The following is a 17,032-nucleotide window of genomic DNA, read 5'->3' on the forward strand; positions in this document are numbered from 1 at the left end:
GTGCACTCATTCGTTGGTGTCACAGTAGCAGTGCGCCGTGGTACTAAGCGCATTCGCTTGTAAAATTTGCAGAGCCTTGATACAAAGTGAAGTGACGATGCTTCGCGACCGATCCAGGACCGAGGCCTCGGATCTGACTGGAAGGGAAGGTCATTTTTGAGAATATTCAAGTTCCGTCGGAGTTAGAGTTGGGAAACACATGTGTGGCATGATGCATCCCCCACGGGGTCTGGGGTCGTGGAGTGTGGGGAGGGATGCAAGGGATGGAAATGTTAACTCGTCAGCCGCGCCAGTCAGACTTCAGAGAGCCTGCATGGACGCGCCTGGGTCCGGAGACTGCTAAAGACCGCTAACCACATTATTCTACATAAGCGGCATCGACCCCTAGCTGGTAAGACCCAGTTCTATCCTCGTCTGCATTATATCATTCCACTCTGCGCGCTGGTGATCCAGGATATGTCCGGTGACGTTATTCCACTCTCAGGCAGAATGCTGCTTTCGTAAATGTTTTCTAAGCAAACTTGGCGTATTGCCTGCTAGGACGCGTCGCATGTGCTCTTGTCTCCTTGACATTACAAATTGGGATCGATGGCTATCTACTATGATATTTCTGTTGAGCAATATTTCCAGATGTATCGAGCTTAGTCGAGGAGGACGGCAGTTTCGCGAAATTGTGTGAGGTTGAAAGGTCGACCGACTCAACAGTCCCTGTCTGCGTTTTATCCTGGCCCAAGGGAAATCGCATCACTTTCACTACTAAACCCGGCCTCTTCATGGGTGCACAGCATAGGGGACTTCGATAACTCTGCGGAGTCCAAATGGCTATATCTCGTTGGTAGTAAGGACATTTAACGCCATGGGCGGCAAACAAGCTGCTCTTGGTCCTCATAATGTATCCCCAATCTGGAAAGCTAACTAGGAAAGGACCATTCAACATTTCTAGTGTAATCGTTGCCTTCGGCAAGACTGGTAACTGCAAAATTGTCAAGAGACAGATCACTTACTTCTCCAAGTTCTATACGTTTATAGAATAACCGATAAGTTACAATGAAATTCAAGTGTGGCTAAGAGTTCGATTGGACTGGGTGAAGTGGCCTGACATGGTCAAGACATAAACAGTTCTCTTAACTCAAGAGGAGATGGCTTGCATCTCCTACGTCGTAGTCTACTATCCGCGTCCACGGCCCCTTTTCATCCCTCTTCACGCACCCGATGGCAGATTTCAGGGGGAGACCCTTGTCCTGTATACACTGAGCACATCTTGAACCTGGTGACTGGAGTACCCATGTCCCGTTCATCGTTGACCAGCAAGGCTCTATAGTCTAGGCAACCAAACCGACAATCAGACTGCACGAAGACTCACGTCGGTACTTGCGATCCCACCGAATAGTTTAAGGCCCGGGGGAATACGGGAGAGTATATCACAGCTCCACAACCTCGAAACGTCCACTTTAAAAACAACTCTTCGACAGAGGTCAAGTTCAAGCCTCCATCTGAAAGTTCCACGCTCGCCACCACTACTGCACCCGACCCAAGAGGGTATAAGAGGTTAGAAAAACTCAAGTTGGTTGCTCCGGGGTGAAGTCGATTTCCAAGCGGCGGAGATTATGAAAAATCCGTGCGTAACACCCATCCCTGACTCGAAGAAAGTAATGGGCATCCATGTCACTTGCCGCGAGGACCAGTACAAGCTGTTTCTGACGTCCTAGGCACTGGAGCGATTTGTGACGTGTCAATAGCTTCTAAACACTAGTGGACCTAGTAGACCAATCTAGCAAAGGAAGCAATCTATGGTGAGGATATGAACAATATATGGACGTTAATCTTGTTCTTCTTGGGGATGGATCGAACCCCTCGCAGCAGAACCCCAACCCCATTCGCTAATAAAATGTAAAATGCCAACCAAAATTCCAGCTCTACATCCCAGGTACAATGAGTAATTCCAAGATTTAGATATGCAATTTATAATATCTGGGGAGCTCGCACGCCATGCATTCGGATCCCCAGGCTGGCAGGAGTCAGGTCGGATCTGGATTTTTATCCGCGAGGGATTCGTTATCCCAAGTTGAAGGCTCCTCCCAGAGTATCCCGACCGCCCGCGTCCTGGTAGAGTAAAAAGCGATTCTGTATCTTCATTCTAATTTGGAATGCACGATATCGTCCCCCACACGACGCGGTACATAAAAATGGAATCTGCGCAATTCAGCACATGATAAAACAGACTGACGCGCCTCCCGCCGCCAGACAAATCAGTCCCACCGCGACCCAGCCCACAGGAGCAGTGTATTCTAGCATGACCAGGGAGATGAACAGAAGTCCTATGAAGCCTGTGATCTGGATCGACGTGCACAGCGTAATTTGGGTAATTTTATATTGGTGGGGTTTGTGTTCGAATATCCCGTCGGTGCGGTTATGCTGGCACAATGCCAAAGCACAACCGAGACCACAAGAGGTGGCGAGAAACAACCAGGCGAGACTGAGCAGGGTTCGAATTTTCGATATGTTCCGACCGGAGGAGAGGACCTTCTCCTCCTCTAGGTTGGGAATGATGCTGAAGGTAATTTGCGCACATAAACCGAAGAGAATGATCAGGGTCGGGACGAGTTCCTTGGGCCATTTTATGCGCTGATGCTCATGATGATGCGGAAGGCTACTGTGCTGCTGGGGGTGTGACTGATTCATTTGCGGGGGTTCGAGGAGTTCTGAATCCAGCGTGGACAACTGATAAGAACGAAGGACGTGATCATAAATGAAGGGACCGTTGGTGATGATGGCGAGGAGTACGAGGAGAAGGATGAGGGATGAAGTATTAGAAAAAGTCTGATGTGTCTGGTTTGTTTCGAGGGTAACCTTGATCTATCATATCATTCATCGATGGAGAAGCTGAAGTTGGAGTCAGGAAGTTTGGAATTCGAGGTTCGAGATGAGCTGACCGCGCTGCTAGTGCTGACGACTATGGTCCCTTAAGTACCTCGGGTATAAAAATTCAATTCGTTGACTAGATGCGTCGATAGCTGTGGGTTGTGGGCTGCCACATGGCGCTACAGTGGGTGGGACGAGGACTTGGGATCCTGCCGAGTAGCAACCGAGACAGAAGGTCACCCCCTTTGCGCTGTAGACTTCCTGGCCAGATACACACACTATTCTGCACAGTAAACTTGATAAATCGAGATTTATATTGTACCATTCGGCGTCCGAATGATGCGTTTCCGTGTGGCGAGACGACACTGAAGCTGGGTGTTAGGAGCCAAAGGACCTAATTATCTATTTTTTTCCTGCGGATTGCGGAGTACTCTCTTCAATGCCTGGGCGATGTAAGGTCGATTCGAGGTCCGGGCTGGCTCAGTGTTTTCCGTCGAACCGTAGGCTTAGCTTGAAGTTCTCCACATTGATCGAGACGCCGCCACTGGATATCGATGAGGAAGTACTTCGCACAGAGGCACTGGCTGGCGATGCCTGGCAAGTGGCAGGAAAAGTGAAACAGAAGCAATAAAGCCCACGTAAATTGACTCCGTGACCATGTTTTGGAGAGTACACTGAATCGCAAGAACTATTAGAGAGACCAATACCATGTGTATTTTTGCGTTCTTTAAGACTGTTAACCGACAAAACCATAATAAAATACATTAATTCCAATCATCGCATTATGTTCGCCGTCACTTAAGATTCCACATGTAAATGTACACCACCCCAGCATCAAGTCGAATTTCCTTCACGAGCAAGAACGTTCCGCTTCACAGCGAAGAAGCTGTCGGGACTGACAGAGATGGAATCAATGCCACAGTCGACCAAGAAACTAGCAAATTCCGGATGGTCGCTAGGCGCCTGTCCGCAAATACCAATCTTGCAGCCGCGCTTGCGCGCTATTCCGATGACCCGCTCAAGCATCCACTTAACCGCCTCGTCCTGCTCGTCGAACAGGTCGGACAGCTCACCGGAATCTCGGTCAACACCAAGGGTGAGCTGCGTAAGGTCGTTGGAGCCGATGGAGAATCCATCGAAATGCTCTGTGAACTGGTCCGCCAGGATGACGTTGGACGGGATTTCGCACATGACGTAGACCTTGAGTCCATTCTCGCCGCGTTTGAGCCCATTGTCGGCCATTACATCCAGAACCCTCTTAGCCTCGTTGACCGTCCGGCAGAAGGGGATCATGACAATGGCGTTCGTCAAGCCCATTTCCTCACGCAGCCGCTTCACAGCGCGACATTCAAGTGCGAACCCTTCCTTGTAGCGCGGCGAGTAGTACCGCGAAGCACCGCGGAAACCGAGCATTGGGTTCTCCTCCTTGATCTCGAACTCGGCACCGCCGATGAGGTTTGCGTATTCGTTCGTCTTGAAGTCGCTCATACGAACGATAGCCGGCCTAGGATAGACGGAGGCACACAGAGCTGCGAGGCCTCGAGACAGCATGTCGACGAAATAGTCCGGTTTGTGGGCATATCCTGATGTCAGACGCGCGATTTCCTTCTTGGCCTCTAGGTCGTGGAGACGGTCGTAGTGAACAAGCGCCATGGGATGAACCTGGATGGTGTTGCTGACGACGAATTCCATACGCGCCAGGCCGATACCGTCCGTGGGGAGTCGCCACCAACGGTAAGCCGTCTCCGGATTGGCAAGGTTAAGCATGACCTGGGTCTTTTGTACCTTGGGGAGGCCAGACAGGTCTATCGTCTTGGTTTGGATGTCGGATAGACCTTCATAAATGAAGCCTGTGTCGCCCTCAGCGCACGAGACTGTGACGTCTTGACCAGTGTGCAGAAGATATGTAGCGTTTCCAGTGCCTACCACGGCGGGGAGGCCAAGTTCACGGCTGACAATGGCGGCATGGGAAGTGCGCCCACCATGGTCAGTGATGATTGCGGCGGCACGCTTCATAACGGGCACCCAATCGGGATCAGTCGTTTCCGTTACCAGGATGGAGTTATCGACGAACTTGTCAATGTCCTTGGCAGACGTGATGAGGCAAATTCTGCCGGAAACAGCCGCCTCGCCGATCGAACGACCAGTGGTCAAGACACGACCCTTATTGTGGACCGTGTATGTCTTCAAAACGGTGGTTTCGCGGCGCGAGTGCACTGTCTCCGGACGGGCCTGGACGATGAACAGCTCGTTGGTGATGCCGTCTTTAGCCCATTCCATGTCCATTGGGCACTTGTAGTGCTCCTCGATGATACACGCCCAGCGTGCCAGCTTGAGAATCTCCTGGTCGTTGAGCACAAACACGGCCCGCTCAGCCCTGGATGTCGGCACATTGCGGGTAGGCCTCTGCTCGTCACCGTAGACCATCTTGATCTGCTTGTCGCCACGCTTCTTCTGTAAGATGGGAACAACCTTCGGGTCGGACAGAAGCGGTTTGAACACTTGGTATTCGTCGGGATTGACGGTTCCCTGCACGACGTTCTCGCCGAGACCCCAAGCGGCGTTGATCAGCACGACTTTATCGAAACCGCTTTCCGTATCGATGGAAAACATGACACCCGAGCCGCTGCAATCGGACCGGACCATGCGCTGCACACCAATGGAGAGAGCAATGCTCGTCTGATCAAATCCTTTAGCCTGTCGATAGCTGATGGCCCGATCTGTAAAGAGTGAAGCGTAGCAGCGTCGGCACGCGTCCAAGAGGGCATCTTCGCCCGACACGTTCAAATACGTCTCCTGCTGTCCGGCGAAACTGGCATCGGGTAAGTCTTCCGCCGTGGCGCTAGACCGCACGGCGACACCGAGGTTCTTGACCCCCGCCCGAGCAGAAAGTTCGCGGTATCCTTTCCTGATGGCGGCGGCCACATCAGGAGGCCAGGTGCCGCGGACGAACAGCTTTCGTGCCGCCTGGCCCGTCTCGGCGAGGGTTAATTTGCCGTCCTGCCATTCGTCGATCAATTCTGCTATCTTGCTGCGGAGGTTGTTGGAGTCGACATATTGCCAATATGCGTATGATGTTGTCGCAAAGCCAGTGGGCACCTCGACTCCTTTGGAGACGAGGGCATTGATCATCTCGCCCAGCGAGGAGTTCTTTCCGCCAACCAATGGTCCATCGCCGCGAGAGAGATGCTCGAACTCGAGGACGAGGGGTTTAGAGCTTTTGTCACCTCCCATTTTTCTCTTGGGGGGGTTGTTGATTCTCTAATTAATGGAAGAAGAGGTTATAGATATCAGAAAATCAGAAAAAAAAAAAAAAAAAAAAGTAATTAGTCGTAGTCGTAGTCGTAGTCGTAGTTGTGTTTGTGATTGTGATTGTGTGGTGTGGTTTCAATCGAGAAATTCAATTGCATATTTCAATGTTCAGTGCTCGAGAAATCTATTCCTTTTTGTTTTCGCCTTTTTACGTGCATGTACCGTCAATTATAGAGCCAAGGTTCTAAGAAGTTTGGGCAGACAACCGGTCCTTCCATGATCTGATGCTGGATCAGTTTATCTTGGTACCCGCATATTGCGATTCGGCGCATGGCTCAATGCACCGTTTCTGAGCACATCGGACCACCTTCACTCTGCTGATGGCCTCATGCATCAATTGAAGCGATCGGAAGCCACAACGGAGGGCGAACACTGGAGCGCTGCGCGGAGGGGGGAAAACCTTAAACGAAACCGGGCCAATCCCTGGAGAATGATGCTTCCTACTTATCCGAAGACGGGGTCTGATCGCGGAAGCCTGTCCTCGTCAGGTCAGGCCCCGATCCCTCAGGAGTCAAAGGTCATGATTACGCTGCAGGTCACCCCACCGGAAGGCGAGCTGCTTTCCCATACCCTTGGCTACTTTACCTCGCCCGACGGGGGCTCGGGGATAAATACCCCGTGCTGTGAACGGCCGGCTCCGGTTCCGGACACCAGTCAGCAGTTTACGGAGTTTTCAGTGCGTCGAAATTCCACAGACTGTCGAACTTGGGAAACATGAGAGTGAATGGCTTCCTAGTACTGCCCCGTTCAAGCAGTTGAGCTGACCTCACGCAATGCGCACTACTTGCTCCGTCGGCTAGCTCACTAGTGTTGGGGGCCGACCGGCCGCTAATCCGAGAGGGTCCTGCCTTATTCATGCAGCCACCGACGAAGTACGGAGTAGACGATCATCTAATCAAGCCTGGCTTCGCTTTCTGAGGTAATCCCGTCCCGAGATAATTTAACTTCTGGGCTCTATCAATTCGGAATTGACAACTTCGTAGTTTACTCCGTAGTCTTTTTGGAGACTCTCATGGAAGGTTCTCTTGCCCAAGTGCTGGTCATTCCTGTCGCATTGACAGGGATGGGACTGCTCCTGTCAAAATGCCTGATGTCAGTGGCTTCCGCCGCTGCGACTATGACGATCTCGATCACTGCCCCGAGCGAGAAAGTGGCGGGGTTGGCCGAAGTTAGTTTAGTTTAGTTCAGTTCAGAGCAGCGACCGACGGGCGGGAAATACGAGGTACTTCGTACTCACTCACAGCTTGTCGCACGTAAAGTGATCGACGTCATTGATCGTTTTGTTGAAGCGGGGGAACGCGCAACCCGCGGAAGAAATACCTCGATTCAACATGACAGCTCTGGGGGGACACAGAAGCTGGGTGACATGTTACTGATCGATGTGTCCGGTTTGCCGGGTTTCCCCGCTATCACACCACGAAAGCCTGCATAACTGATTCCAGATATTTGATTGACCTCACAACAGGGACGTTTAGTGACAGGGAGGACTCTTCCCCCTCTTCAATTCACACGGAAACCACGTGAGTCCAGCCAGGGTGCCTGGCGCACTCGTGAAGATCACGAATGTCATGTTAATACTTCCTTTTCCTATGATGGAGACCTGCAATAAACCTGTTGTATATAATCATCAGAGCCAAAAGGAAAAAAAAATCGAGTGGCCTACTAGGGAGTCTAGAAAAAGGACACAAAATTGTTTATTTTATTCAACCGAATGCTTTAATAGCAAGTGTAAGACTCTCCAACGGAGAGCCTTTTGCGTGAGGATCAGACAACAAGAAAAGGCTTTCGGGGAAATAATTTGAATTTCTAGCTCTGACTTCACTCCGAGCTCACTTGGACCTTGCGCCAAAGAAACTAGCGGCCATGTCAATCGTCACTTTGAGGCCAGTCTCGGTCGGATCTGCGTATATGTACTGGAGGCTACCTGCTCTCCTCCCACGTGTGCGCGTTGGTCCCATCGCCAAACGCTTTGCAGCACCGTACCCACGTACGTTTACAACGACGGCCCGCCATCTCAATACAATGAAAGCCCTCGTATATTCCCAAGTCGGCCGAGTCGAAGTCCAAGATCGACCCAAACCGACCATTAAGGCGTCTACCGACGCAATTGTCAAGCTAACGTATACCACCATTTGCGGAACCGACCTGCATATTCAGAAAGGAGATGTGGCTAGCGTGCCCCTCGGTCGCGTGCTTGGACACGAGGGTGTCGGCATTATCGAGGATGTCGGAAGCACCGTCTCCCAATTTAAGAAGGGCGATGTCGTGATTATCTCGTGTATTTCCTCGTGCGGCACGTGCGAGTATTGCCGCCGGGGCATGCCGTCGCACTGCACTACTGGCGGTTGGGTTTTGGGGAACGAGATTGACGGGACGCACGCCGAGTATGTGCGCATTCCACACGCAGATTCGAGTTTATACCATGTCCCGCGCGACACCAAGGACCCCTCGTCGCTTGTCACCATCAGCGACACGTATCCCACGGCCTTCGAGTGCGGCACCCTCAATGGAAAGATTAAACCTGGATCAACTGTGGCCGTTGTCGGTTCTGGGCCAATTGGCCTTGGAGTGGTCGTCACGGCCAAGTTCTACTCTCCTGCGAAAATCATCGCCATCGACATGGACGCCAACAGGTTGAATATCGCCTCGAGCATGGGAGCTGACGCTGTCATTAACGGCACTACCACAGACGTAACCACTGCCGTCATGGAGCTAACTGGAGGCAAGGGCTGCGACACTGTTGTTGAGGCTGTCGGCGTTCCTGCAACGTTCGAGCTTTGCCAGAAAATTTTGGCGCCTGGTGGTGTCCTCGCGAACATTGGCGTCCATGGGGCGAACGCGACTCTGTTCTTGGATGAATTGTGGTCAAAGAACATCAGTGAGCTTCCACCTTCCACATATTACGGTCAACTTTTTTTTCTTCTTCCCCCCCAACGATTGCTAACCTAACCCCTCACTATTACAGCCATCACCACTCAGCTAGTCGATGCAGTGACGACCTCGACTTTGATAAAAATGGTCGAAGCTAACAAACTTCACCCGGGCCGGATGATTACTCACAGTAAGTTGGATTTGGATGCCTCCCGCTCTTGACATACAAGTTTGCGTATTACGTCTGACGTTAACACGCGCCGCCTCTAGAGTTTAAGTTTGGTGAGATTGAAAATGCGTATAAAACGTTCGGTGCGGCAGCGCAGCATAATGCTCTGAAGATTTTGATTGAAATGTAAACGGAAGAGGTGTCTGGTGGTCGGATGTTCTATGTTGATATTGACCTCAATTTGGAGTCGCTTGGTCTGTTCGAAAAGTTGAATGCGGATTTTGGGGTGTATGATATCTAAATTGGCGTATTGGAATAACAGACTAGCGTTGAATGTGGTTTGATTCCCTAGCTTTGGGCCTTGTAGTGGTTATAGTTGAGGATTCTTCTCTTGGATCAATAAGTTAACGATGATGGTTCGCAGGGATTGCATACGAAGTATGTATCCCTTCGTCGTATCCACACGCAAAGTTGGTCTGGAGACTGTGTTGAAGCTAAGTATGAGGCTTCGATCCAGCGAAGTGAGGATTCGAATGCCCTTCCAGTATATTGACAGCGAAACTGCTTTCCATATGTAGACTATTACGGACTTCCCAACCTCGTCGAACTTGGGTTGCCTTTACAATGCCTCCTCACCTAGAGATTGCACGTGGGAGAGGTAACAAACAGAACATACATCTGACACTCTGCTTTAGCACGTCCAATAGGAGTTAGGCAAATCTTGGTGTATTAAAAATAGATACGCTGTTCTATATGATTTCAATGTTCCTTTCAACCTCTGACCTCGAAGCAATTCGTTGTCTCAAGCGCACGTGCTTTCACGCCGCCGCCTCTCCTCTGGACCGCGAAGCTGCGGCGGTGCCGAGTTGTACACGAAACTGAACAGGATCGCTGCGATTGCCGGTCCGAACCAGAAGATCCACTGACCTTTACATGGGCAAATTAGCTCTGCCGCTCCCTGTTGATCTCGGAACCTCAGTACATACCTGACATATTTTGTCTCGCGATCCCAAAGGCAAAGCATCTCGCCGGATTCATCTGCGCACCCCCATATCCCGGGGCGATGCCGCTGGTTGCAAACGTTACGAGACCCAATGCGAGGCCGACAAGAATAGGACCGAGACGGGCGCCAAAGACAATAACTTGCCGAGGGTCGAGACCAACTCCGTATGCAAAGAAGAGAAGGACGAAGGAGGCGACGATTTCGTTGAGAAAAACCTGTCCTGTGGAAAATTCGGCTGAATCATAAAAACAGCCCCCTCCATGAATACTGTAATGGTATCAAATATTCGGATTAGAGTCTCTCGAGGTGCATTCACCGTACTGAGAAAGAAGAAAGAAGGAAAAAAAAAAAAAAAAAAAAAGCCGAAAAAAGAAAGACACGCTGGGCAGGAGGCGCCTTACCTTTTAGCATGTTCTGCACCCCAAATGCCCATCAGTAGGCCTCCCGCCAGCGCTGAACCTAGGAGCTGAGCGCAAAGATAGAGAGTTCCTTAGAAAAATCGCGTCAGTATGCTGCCTTGTTGGTCTTTAGGTCGCTCTAATTTTCCCTCAACTAACCCCTTGCAACAGGACAGAGACCCGCTATTATCGTCGAAAACGTAATCATGGGATTGAGGTGGCCTCCGGTCGTAGCTGCGGTCGCGTATATAGATAGCGATATGAGCACAATGTTGGAAATGCCGATATAACCCCCTATCTGAGCGGTATTATAGCTAAAGAGCGTCGCTGCGATCATCGCCGAAACGTACACGACACAACATGTTCCGACCCCTTCTATAAACTATGTAGTCCATCAATAGAGCATAAGTCGTCTTGCCAGAGATGTTTTGATAATAGATTAGAACATACCGCAGCCTTCCATATGGAAAAGTCAGTCCAACCTGCAGTGACGTACTCGCGAGTCTGATACCATGGCAGCGAAGGAGGCTGGCCTGGTCTCACGCCAGATGCGAAGGAACCATCAAATTTTGCGACGCCCAAGTCGGCGGTGCTGTCGGATTCAGACGGACGTTCCTGGACGATCTCCGACTCGGGAGCCATGTTTGCGAAACGGACCGGCAAGGTTATGTCAATGAGACTTTGGTCGTTGAGATCTCAGGAACTGGAGGCTTGGAATAGGTATAGCCATCGTTATATGTATAAAAAAATATGTATCAATTGATCTTTACGTTATCATCATAACTTGTCGTTGTGAACAATTGTCAGATTACGCGAGCACCAAAAATCGTCTTTGTCAGGAATTGTTAAGGGGCCTTTGTAAGGCGGCGTCATGATTAAACATGATTAAGATGGTTCAAAGTCATGGGGAACGGCAAACATCGGTCAACAGATTAAGACACGGTCATCCCCGGATGGCCATATCTTCTCGCTCATAATCAGGATTTGCGCTATTACCGATGCAAAACGGTTGTTCTTTCAAAATCCGAACCCCCCCGATTATTAACATGGGTGACCTTTCAATGAGGAATTGGTGATAATTGTCAACTCTCTAGCGCTGACCCAGCTCACCCCTCGCCTTTGTCGCGACCCTCTCTAGTCCATTCATTGAATCCAGGTGTCTTGAGCTATCAGAGTTCATGTTGGCTTCTTGCCTCGCATGTTCGTGAAAACTGACCTCGGGCAGCGTTCGCTCCCTGCATAGTCGCTATCACGAACCACCACACAGTAGCCTATTGCCACGCGCCGGTGTGCAGGCTGAGGAGGATATAGATCCTGTAGTCCGCCCACTGGGGGAAAGTGTCAGCGTTTCGGCGGGACCAGGTACTATCTCCCACGATGCTGCCGAGGAGCACGGTATAAAGCCGTGATGCCTGCCAGGGAACCCCTTTCTATAGGCACGGCCACTAGGAGTTGCCTCGGATACGAGTGCGACTGGGAGCCAGGAGACCCCGCTGCCCGTGGAATTAGTTTCAGCAATATATACGGGACGAACCTGGTCTACGCAATTACCATGGCCGAGGTGGCCGTGGGCCGGCCCCCTTTCGACGCGAGGGCATTCCGAGTCTCTCGCACAGTCGGCCTGAAGCTAGATACAGACCAGCACCGAATGCTCGTAGCAGGAAGCGCCTACGAGGTCAACACGAATACTAAAGAGAAAGGGGTTATCTACCAGAACGACGGTATCTAACTGGCGTTGCCTTATACACTTGGAAAGCCGCATTCGCGGAACTGGAAGGCCTATTTCGATAGACAGAAAAGCCATGTAACTTCACACTAACCCCGGCTTTTCCCTTCCGCATTTCTAACATTACCGCACGGGATGCTGCTCATCCGTCGTCTGAGCACGGTAACACTGTACTATGGAGCCATCGGGCTTCGAGCGTCCGCTATTCTATTCTTGATGAATCTGGAAATCGTACGGAAGGCTGAAAACAGAATGTTGCGCAGGTACAGGCAAATTCGCTCCCAGTTCCAGACTGTAGTGAGTTGGAACCCGGCCTTTTTAGGTGATGTCAATTATTAGGCGACATTTTCAAAGCGCCGCTCCCTTTACTACCCTTCGTCGAGGGCGGCAGTGGCAGTGAGAGAAAGGCCCACGGAACAACTAAACCTGATAACTTTACCAATAGTACCGGTATTTGCGTCCCTTCCTATCGCTGAAAGCAACTTCCGATTCTAAATCGGGTCTACTATCCAACTCCTTCTGGAACCGTCGATTCGAGAGTTTAAAGAGAAAGACCTGCGTGATGATAGTCGCAACCCATACGGCGGCTAGCGAAAGACATGCGATCCATGCTTTCCGGTAGAGAGGGGCGTCGCTCTAAGGCTATCGTTAGGTACGTGCTCTTATCCAATGTAACTGAGGATTATACACTCTTACCCCTCTGAAGACTTGGTTTCCGTATGTTCCGCCGAGGTTCGAACATCCAACTAGACCCTACTATTAACAGACGCCGTTTCGATTTGGGGCGGGTTACTTACTATACACGGCATAAGCAATGGCACGTTTCTGTGGGGTCTTGAAATTGAGCGAAAGCCAGGTAACATTGATCGGCTGCCAACCACTGAAAGGAGGTCAGGTCAGTAAGTCTATGGCATTATATGCCTGCACGGAATAACTTACGGAGCTGCCTGGGTCAAAAGATAAGCCGCATAGAACGACCAGGATTTCTTCGAGCTCACTGGGAGGTGCTGGAGACGAAAAGAAAAGAGAGTTAGATTCCGTTACCTTTATCTAATCCCTCTAGGTCTTCACTTACGTAGAGGGCAATTAGGCACGCGAGAGTCCAGAAACCTGTGAATAAAATAGCGTATCCAAATCGCTTATATCGATCGACGAAGGACGCTAAAACCAGGCCAAATATAGCCCCTAATATGGGACCTGGAGCGTTGAGGAGGTTGGCATGGATGCTGCTGAACCCAAGAGACTTGATGATCGTGGCGCCCCAGGTGCTTAACCCGTTGATTGCCTGCAGACCGCTCAGGCAGGCAATAAGGTAGGGCCAGGTGGCCCAGTGGAAAATGACATCAGTTCTGCCAGACACGGTGTTAGCCAGACCGATAAACTTCTTAACGAGTCTAAAACATCTGTACGCACATATCCTTCCATCCGATATGAAGAGTCGAACCGTGACTTTTTGCGTTGCCTTTTCTTATTAGCCTTGCGGAGAAGATGTCTGCTTCGCGCTCGGAGAGCCAACCGCGAACCCGCAAAAGTCCGCCAAAGAGACGCCCGGTGTGGTAAGGGGACTTCGGTACTATAGCGAACGCGAGTACACCGGTGGCTAGGTGGAGAGGGAATTCGGTATTAGCCACACGACAACACGCGATAAATTCGATACGGTCATGGCATTCTCACCTATAGTTGAGACTCCGCAGATGATGAATATCCTATTAAGTCTTTTGTGTTAGCAACGTCCGCCATGGTTTGGTTGCAGAGAACCCACCATTGCCAACCGTACAACCCCTGCTGACCCTCGAGACGCAGCGCCCCTGACGAAATTAGGGACCCGAAAGCAGCCGATATGGATGGGCCGAAGAAGAAGGCAGCAGTGCGTGAGGTGAGCTCGTCCTCGGTGTACCATCGCGAGAGCGTATATAAGCCTCCTGGAATAAAACCACTCTCGGCCATGCCGAGGAATAGCCTGGCGGCATACCACCCACTACTATTTTTGACGAAGCACTGCAGAACTTCAATCAGACCCCAGACTACGACCTGTCCGGGAATCCAGTAGGTAGGTCCAATGCGATGCAGGATAACCTATCGCAGAAAAGAGTACATTAGTTAGGAAACGGGGCCGCTCTGTACCGTTGTATATGCGTTACAAGGTATCGAAGACCTACATTCGACGGTATTTCTAGCAGGACAATGCCAAGCCACAGGAGCGACACGCCAGTGTTAGCTTGGTCCCGGGTCATACCCGTGTCATGAAGGAACGTCGATGTTAAAACGCCAGAGACATTGGTCCGGTCGATAGCCATCCATGTGAACATCAACTAATATCAACTATTAGCACAAAGAGGGCAGGTAATTTTCATACCCCGATCAGTATACGCCCATCAGCATACGCACAGCAAATATTGGAAGGAACAGGAAGTCGGCCTTACGGACGACGTGCTTTTCTTCCTCAAGCGTCCAACTAACAAGGACATCTTGTCCATCTTTAACGATGATCTGATGAAACACTCCATCACTTGAAGCTTCCGAGTGTCGCTCGAAACTGCCAGGCTTGGCGGGTGTTATATTCCCGATGCCCTTTTCTTTGTCGCTTTCCGTAGCATCCTGGCTAATGGAGCCGTTCTCAGGGCGTTGAGTCGCCATTTTTCACGGGACAACTGCAATAAATGTATGATACCCTAGGTCGTAGTGAGAAGCGGGTAATGGTAGGGAGCCACATGGGAATCGAATCTTATATATCATCCCGACGCGGACATTGACCGGGTCCAAGCAAAGTTCCATCGGCCTGTTCTTCGGCAAACGGCATGCAGAGAAACCATAATCTTCTCACATAGGAGCCGGATGTAGGCCAATTACCTAGTTCTATTACTGCTAGGTTGCACTCGTATTGCAGTTGTGTCGTCTTCGACCTAAATATGTCGTGAGCGGGAATGTGGGGGTATTGCTGTCTCGGAGAGGGAAAAGGTGGACGCTAACAGACGATATCGACAAGGATTATTATTGTCCATCGCCGTGCAATTATTAATACTGGTACTGAAACACTGGATGAGATCGAGAGGCCGTTGCAGCCCAGAACAAGGCCTCTAACATGACGCCATCAGGAACCAAATACGCGCGATGCGGAGGATGATATGAACAGTAATCCGCTGACACAGGCATGCAAGGACCATAGTTTACATAAGAAGATCCTTGATTCGCTTGCACATCTGGCGCGGCATTGACTTGATCGTTCTTTCGAGTATCTGATAGATGCACCTGAGTCCTCTGTGAATTCCAATTTCAAAATTCAACTTCTCGTTAATCGGCTCTAATGGCACTAGAGACCCAGCGTCCTGAGCCGCTCCCGGTATACTACATAGGCCATGCTGGAGTCGGCCTACTCTTCAATGAGTCGAAGAACAATCATACTGTCCAAGACAACCTAAGGAAAATTGGTGATGAGATTCTCACCCTGTCTCCCCAACCAAAGGCTATCATAGCATTTAGTGGCCACTTTGAGGCTGGAGAGATACACGGACCTGGAGTGATTGAAGGTATGTTATTAACAAATGGGGCACCTTTGGTAGCGAGCTGAGGACATTGGGTTTCTGACTCCCGCCAAGTGAACGTCAAGGACGGAACCTACATCCTTGTAAGCCAAAACCAGTGGAATCGCCCTATAAGGGCATCAAGAGGCCCAGTTTCGGCAGATAACTAAAACCTACTTGAACCTGTCTAGCACGACTTCGTTAATGACTTCCACGATTCCAAACCTTTTGTATATCAGTATGACTGGCCGCACAAGGACTCGCCAGACCTCGCAGTGGAGGTATGGAAACACCTCGTTAAGTCGGGAGTCAAGGCCAAGCGTGTGGAGCGCGGGGTCGACCATGGGGTTTGGGTACCTTTCAAGGTCATGTTTCCACCGGAGAAGCCTCTTGGAATTCCCGTGATACAGGTATCCACATATCACGGCTATGATTTGGAGAGCCAGATCCGCTTAGGACAGATCTTCGAGTCACTACGGTGCGTCGTTCAGTCCCTGATATTGCTTCCCTGGCTGATTGGTTGGCCCTTCTTTCAGTCATGAGGGCTACCTCATCGTAGGCTCTGGCATGGCGGTGCATTCATTCGCGTCCATTGCTGAAATCCAGGAGGCCAAGACGGATGAGGAGAGGGAGAGAGTTCGGGCCAAGGTCCTTGAGGAGTCGAGGGCTTTCGATACTTATCTAAGAGAGGCGGTACAAAACCACAACGCCGAGGAAAGGAAGAAGGCACTGCTGGAACTGGAATCTCTATATGAATTTAAGCGATCACATCCGACAGTCGAGGTAAGGCATATATTATGGCCGATCCCTAGATTCGATGTTCTTCGCGTGTATCTGGACTAACGGAAATTTCGCACATAATAGCACTTCACCCCACTTCTGGTAACAGCTGGCGCGGCCGGAGATGCGAAGGTTGCGCCTTTAGGAGTCGACATCATAGAGGCCGGAATGTCATATCTAAATCTGCGCTTTAGTTAGCCGTTGCGGAATATGGAGTGAACACGCCAAGGCGGAGTCTCCCAGCCGCACGAGTCCACGCAGCTACTCAAAATAGAGACTAGATGTCGATCTCTATGTCGATCCACATCTAATCCATTGTGCTCCTAGCCGTCCTGCAACTTCGAGTAAACGTCTTGTCTCGCTCTTCGACGGTGCAAATAAGCCATTCCG

The 17,032-nt window shown here is 50.6% G+C and overlaps 4 protein-coding genes and 1 pseudogene across 4 annotated transcripts; 2 read left to right on the forward strand and 3 right to left on the reverse strand.

The window, feature by feature from the left end:
* Positions 1-3,696: 3,696 nt before the first annotated feature.
* On the reverse strand, positions 3,697-6,096 carry SAPIO_CDS3735 (annotated as a pseudogene; the record flags this gene model as incomplete).
* Positions 6,097-8,196: 2,100 nt separating this feature from the next.
* On the forward strand, positions 8,197-9,404 carry SAPIO_CDS3736 (uncharacterized protein; the record flags this gene model as incomplete). Its single annotated transcript, XM_016786473.1, has 3 exons — positions 8,197-9,052; positions 9,140-9,235; positions 9,316-9,404. 3 exons carry the CDS (start codon positions 8,197-8,199, stop codon positions 9,402-9,404), a joined length of 1,041 nt encoding a protein of 346 aa, XP_016643816.1.
* A 628-nt stretch (positions 9,405-10,032) lies between these two features.
* SAPIO_CDS3737 (uncharacterized protein) lies at positions 10,033-11,257 on the reverse strand (the record flags this gene model as incomplete). The annotated part of the gene is made up of 3 exons (XM_016786474.1): positions 10,033-10,136; positions 10,201-10,452; positions 11,098-11,257. The coding sequence occupies 3 exons, from the start codon at positions 11,255-11,257 to the stop codon at positions 10,033-10,035; spliced, it is 516 nt and encodes a 171-aa protein (XP_016643817.1).
* A 1,873-nt stretch (positions 11,258-13,130) lies between these two features.
* SAPIO_CDS3738 (uncharacterized protein) lies at positions 13,131-14,978 on the reverse strand (the record flags this gene model as incomplete). The annotated part of the gene is made up of 9 exons (XM_016786475.1): positions 13,131-13,221; positions 13,281-13,348; positions 13,417-13,451; positions 13,539-13,690; positions 13,755-13,941; positions 14,016-14,047; positions 14,119-14,417; positions 14,501-14,653; positions 14,730-14,978. 9 exons carry the CDS (start codon positions 14,976-14,978, stop codon positions 13,131-13,133), a joined length of 1,266 nt encoding a protein of 421 aa, XP_016643818.1.
* A 667-nt stretch (positions 14,979-15,645) lies between these two features.
* Positions 15,646-16,840, forward strand: SAPIO_CDS3739 (uncharacterized protein; the record flags this gene model as incomplete). Its single annotated transcript, XM_016786476.1, has 5 exons — positions 15,646-15,868; positions 15,938-15,966; positions 16,054-16,340; positions 16,399-16,645; positions 16,727-16,840. 5 exons carry the CDS (start codon positions 15,646-15,648, stop codon positions 16,838-16,840), a joined length of 900 nt encoding a protein of 299 aa, XP_016643819.1.
* Between the last annotated feature and the right edge of the window lie 192 nt (positions 16,841-17,032).

This window comes from Scedosporium apiospermum, assembly GCF_000732125.1.
Source record: "Scedosporium apiospermum strain IHEM 14462 chromosome Unknown SEQ_SAPIO_0089, whole genome shotgun sequence".
NCBI classification, from domain to species: Eukaryota; Fungi; Ascomycota; class Sordariomycetes; order Microascales; family Microascaceae; genus Scedosporium; species Scedosporium apiospermum.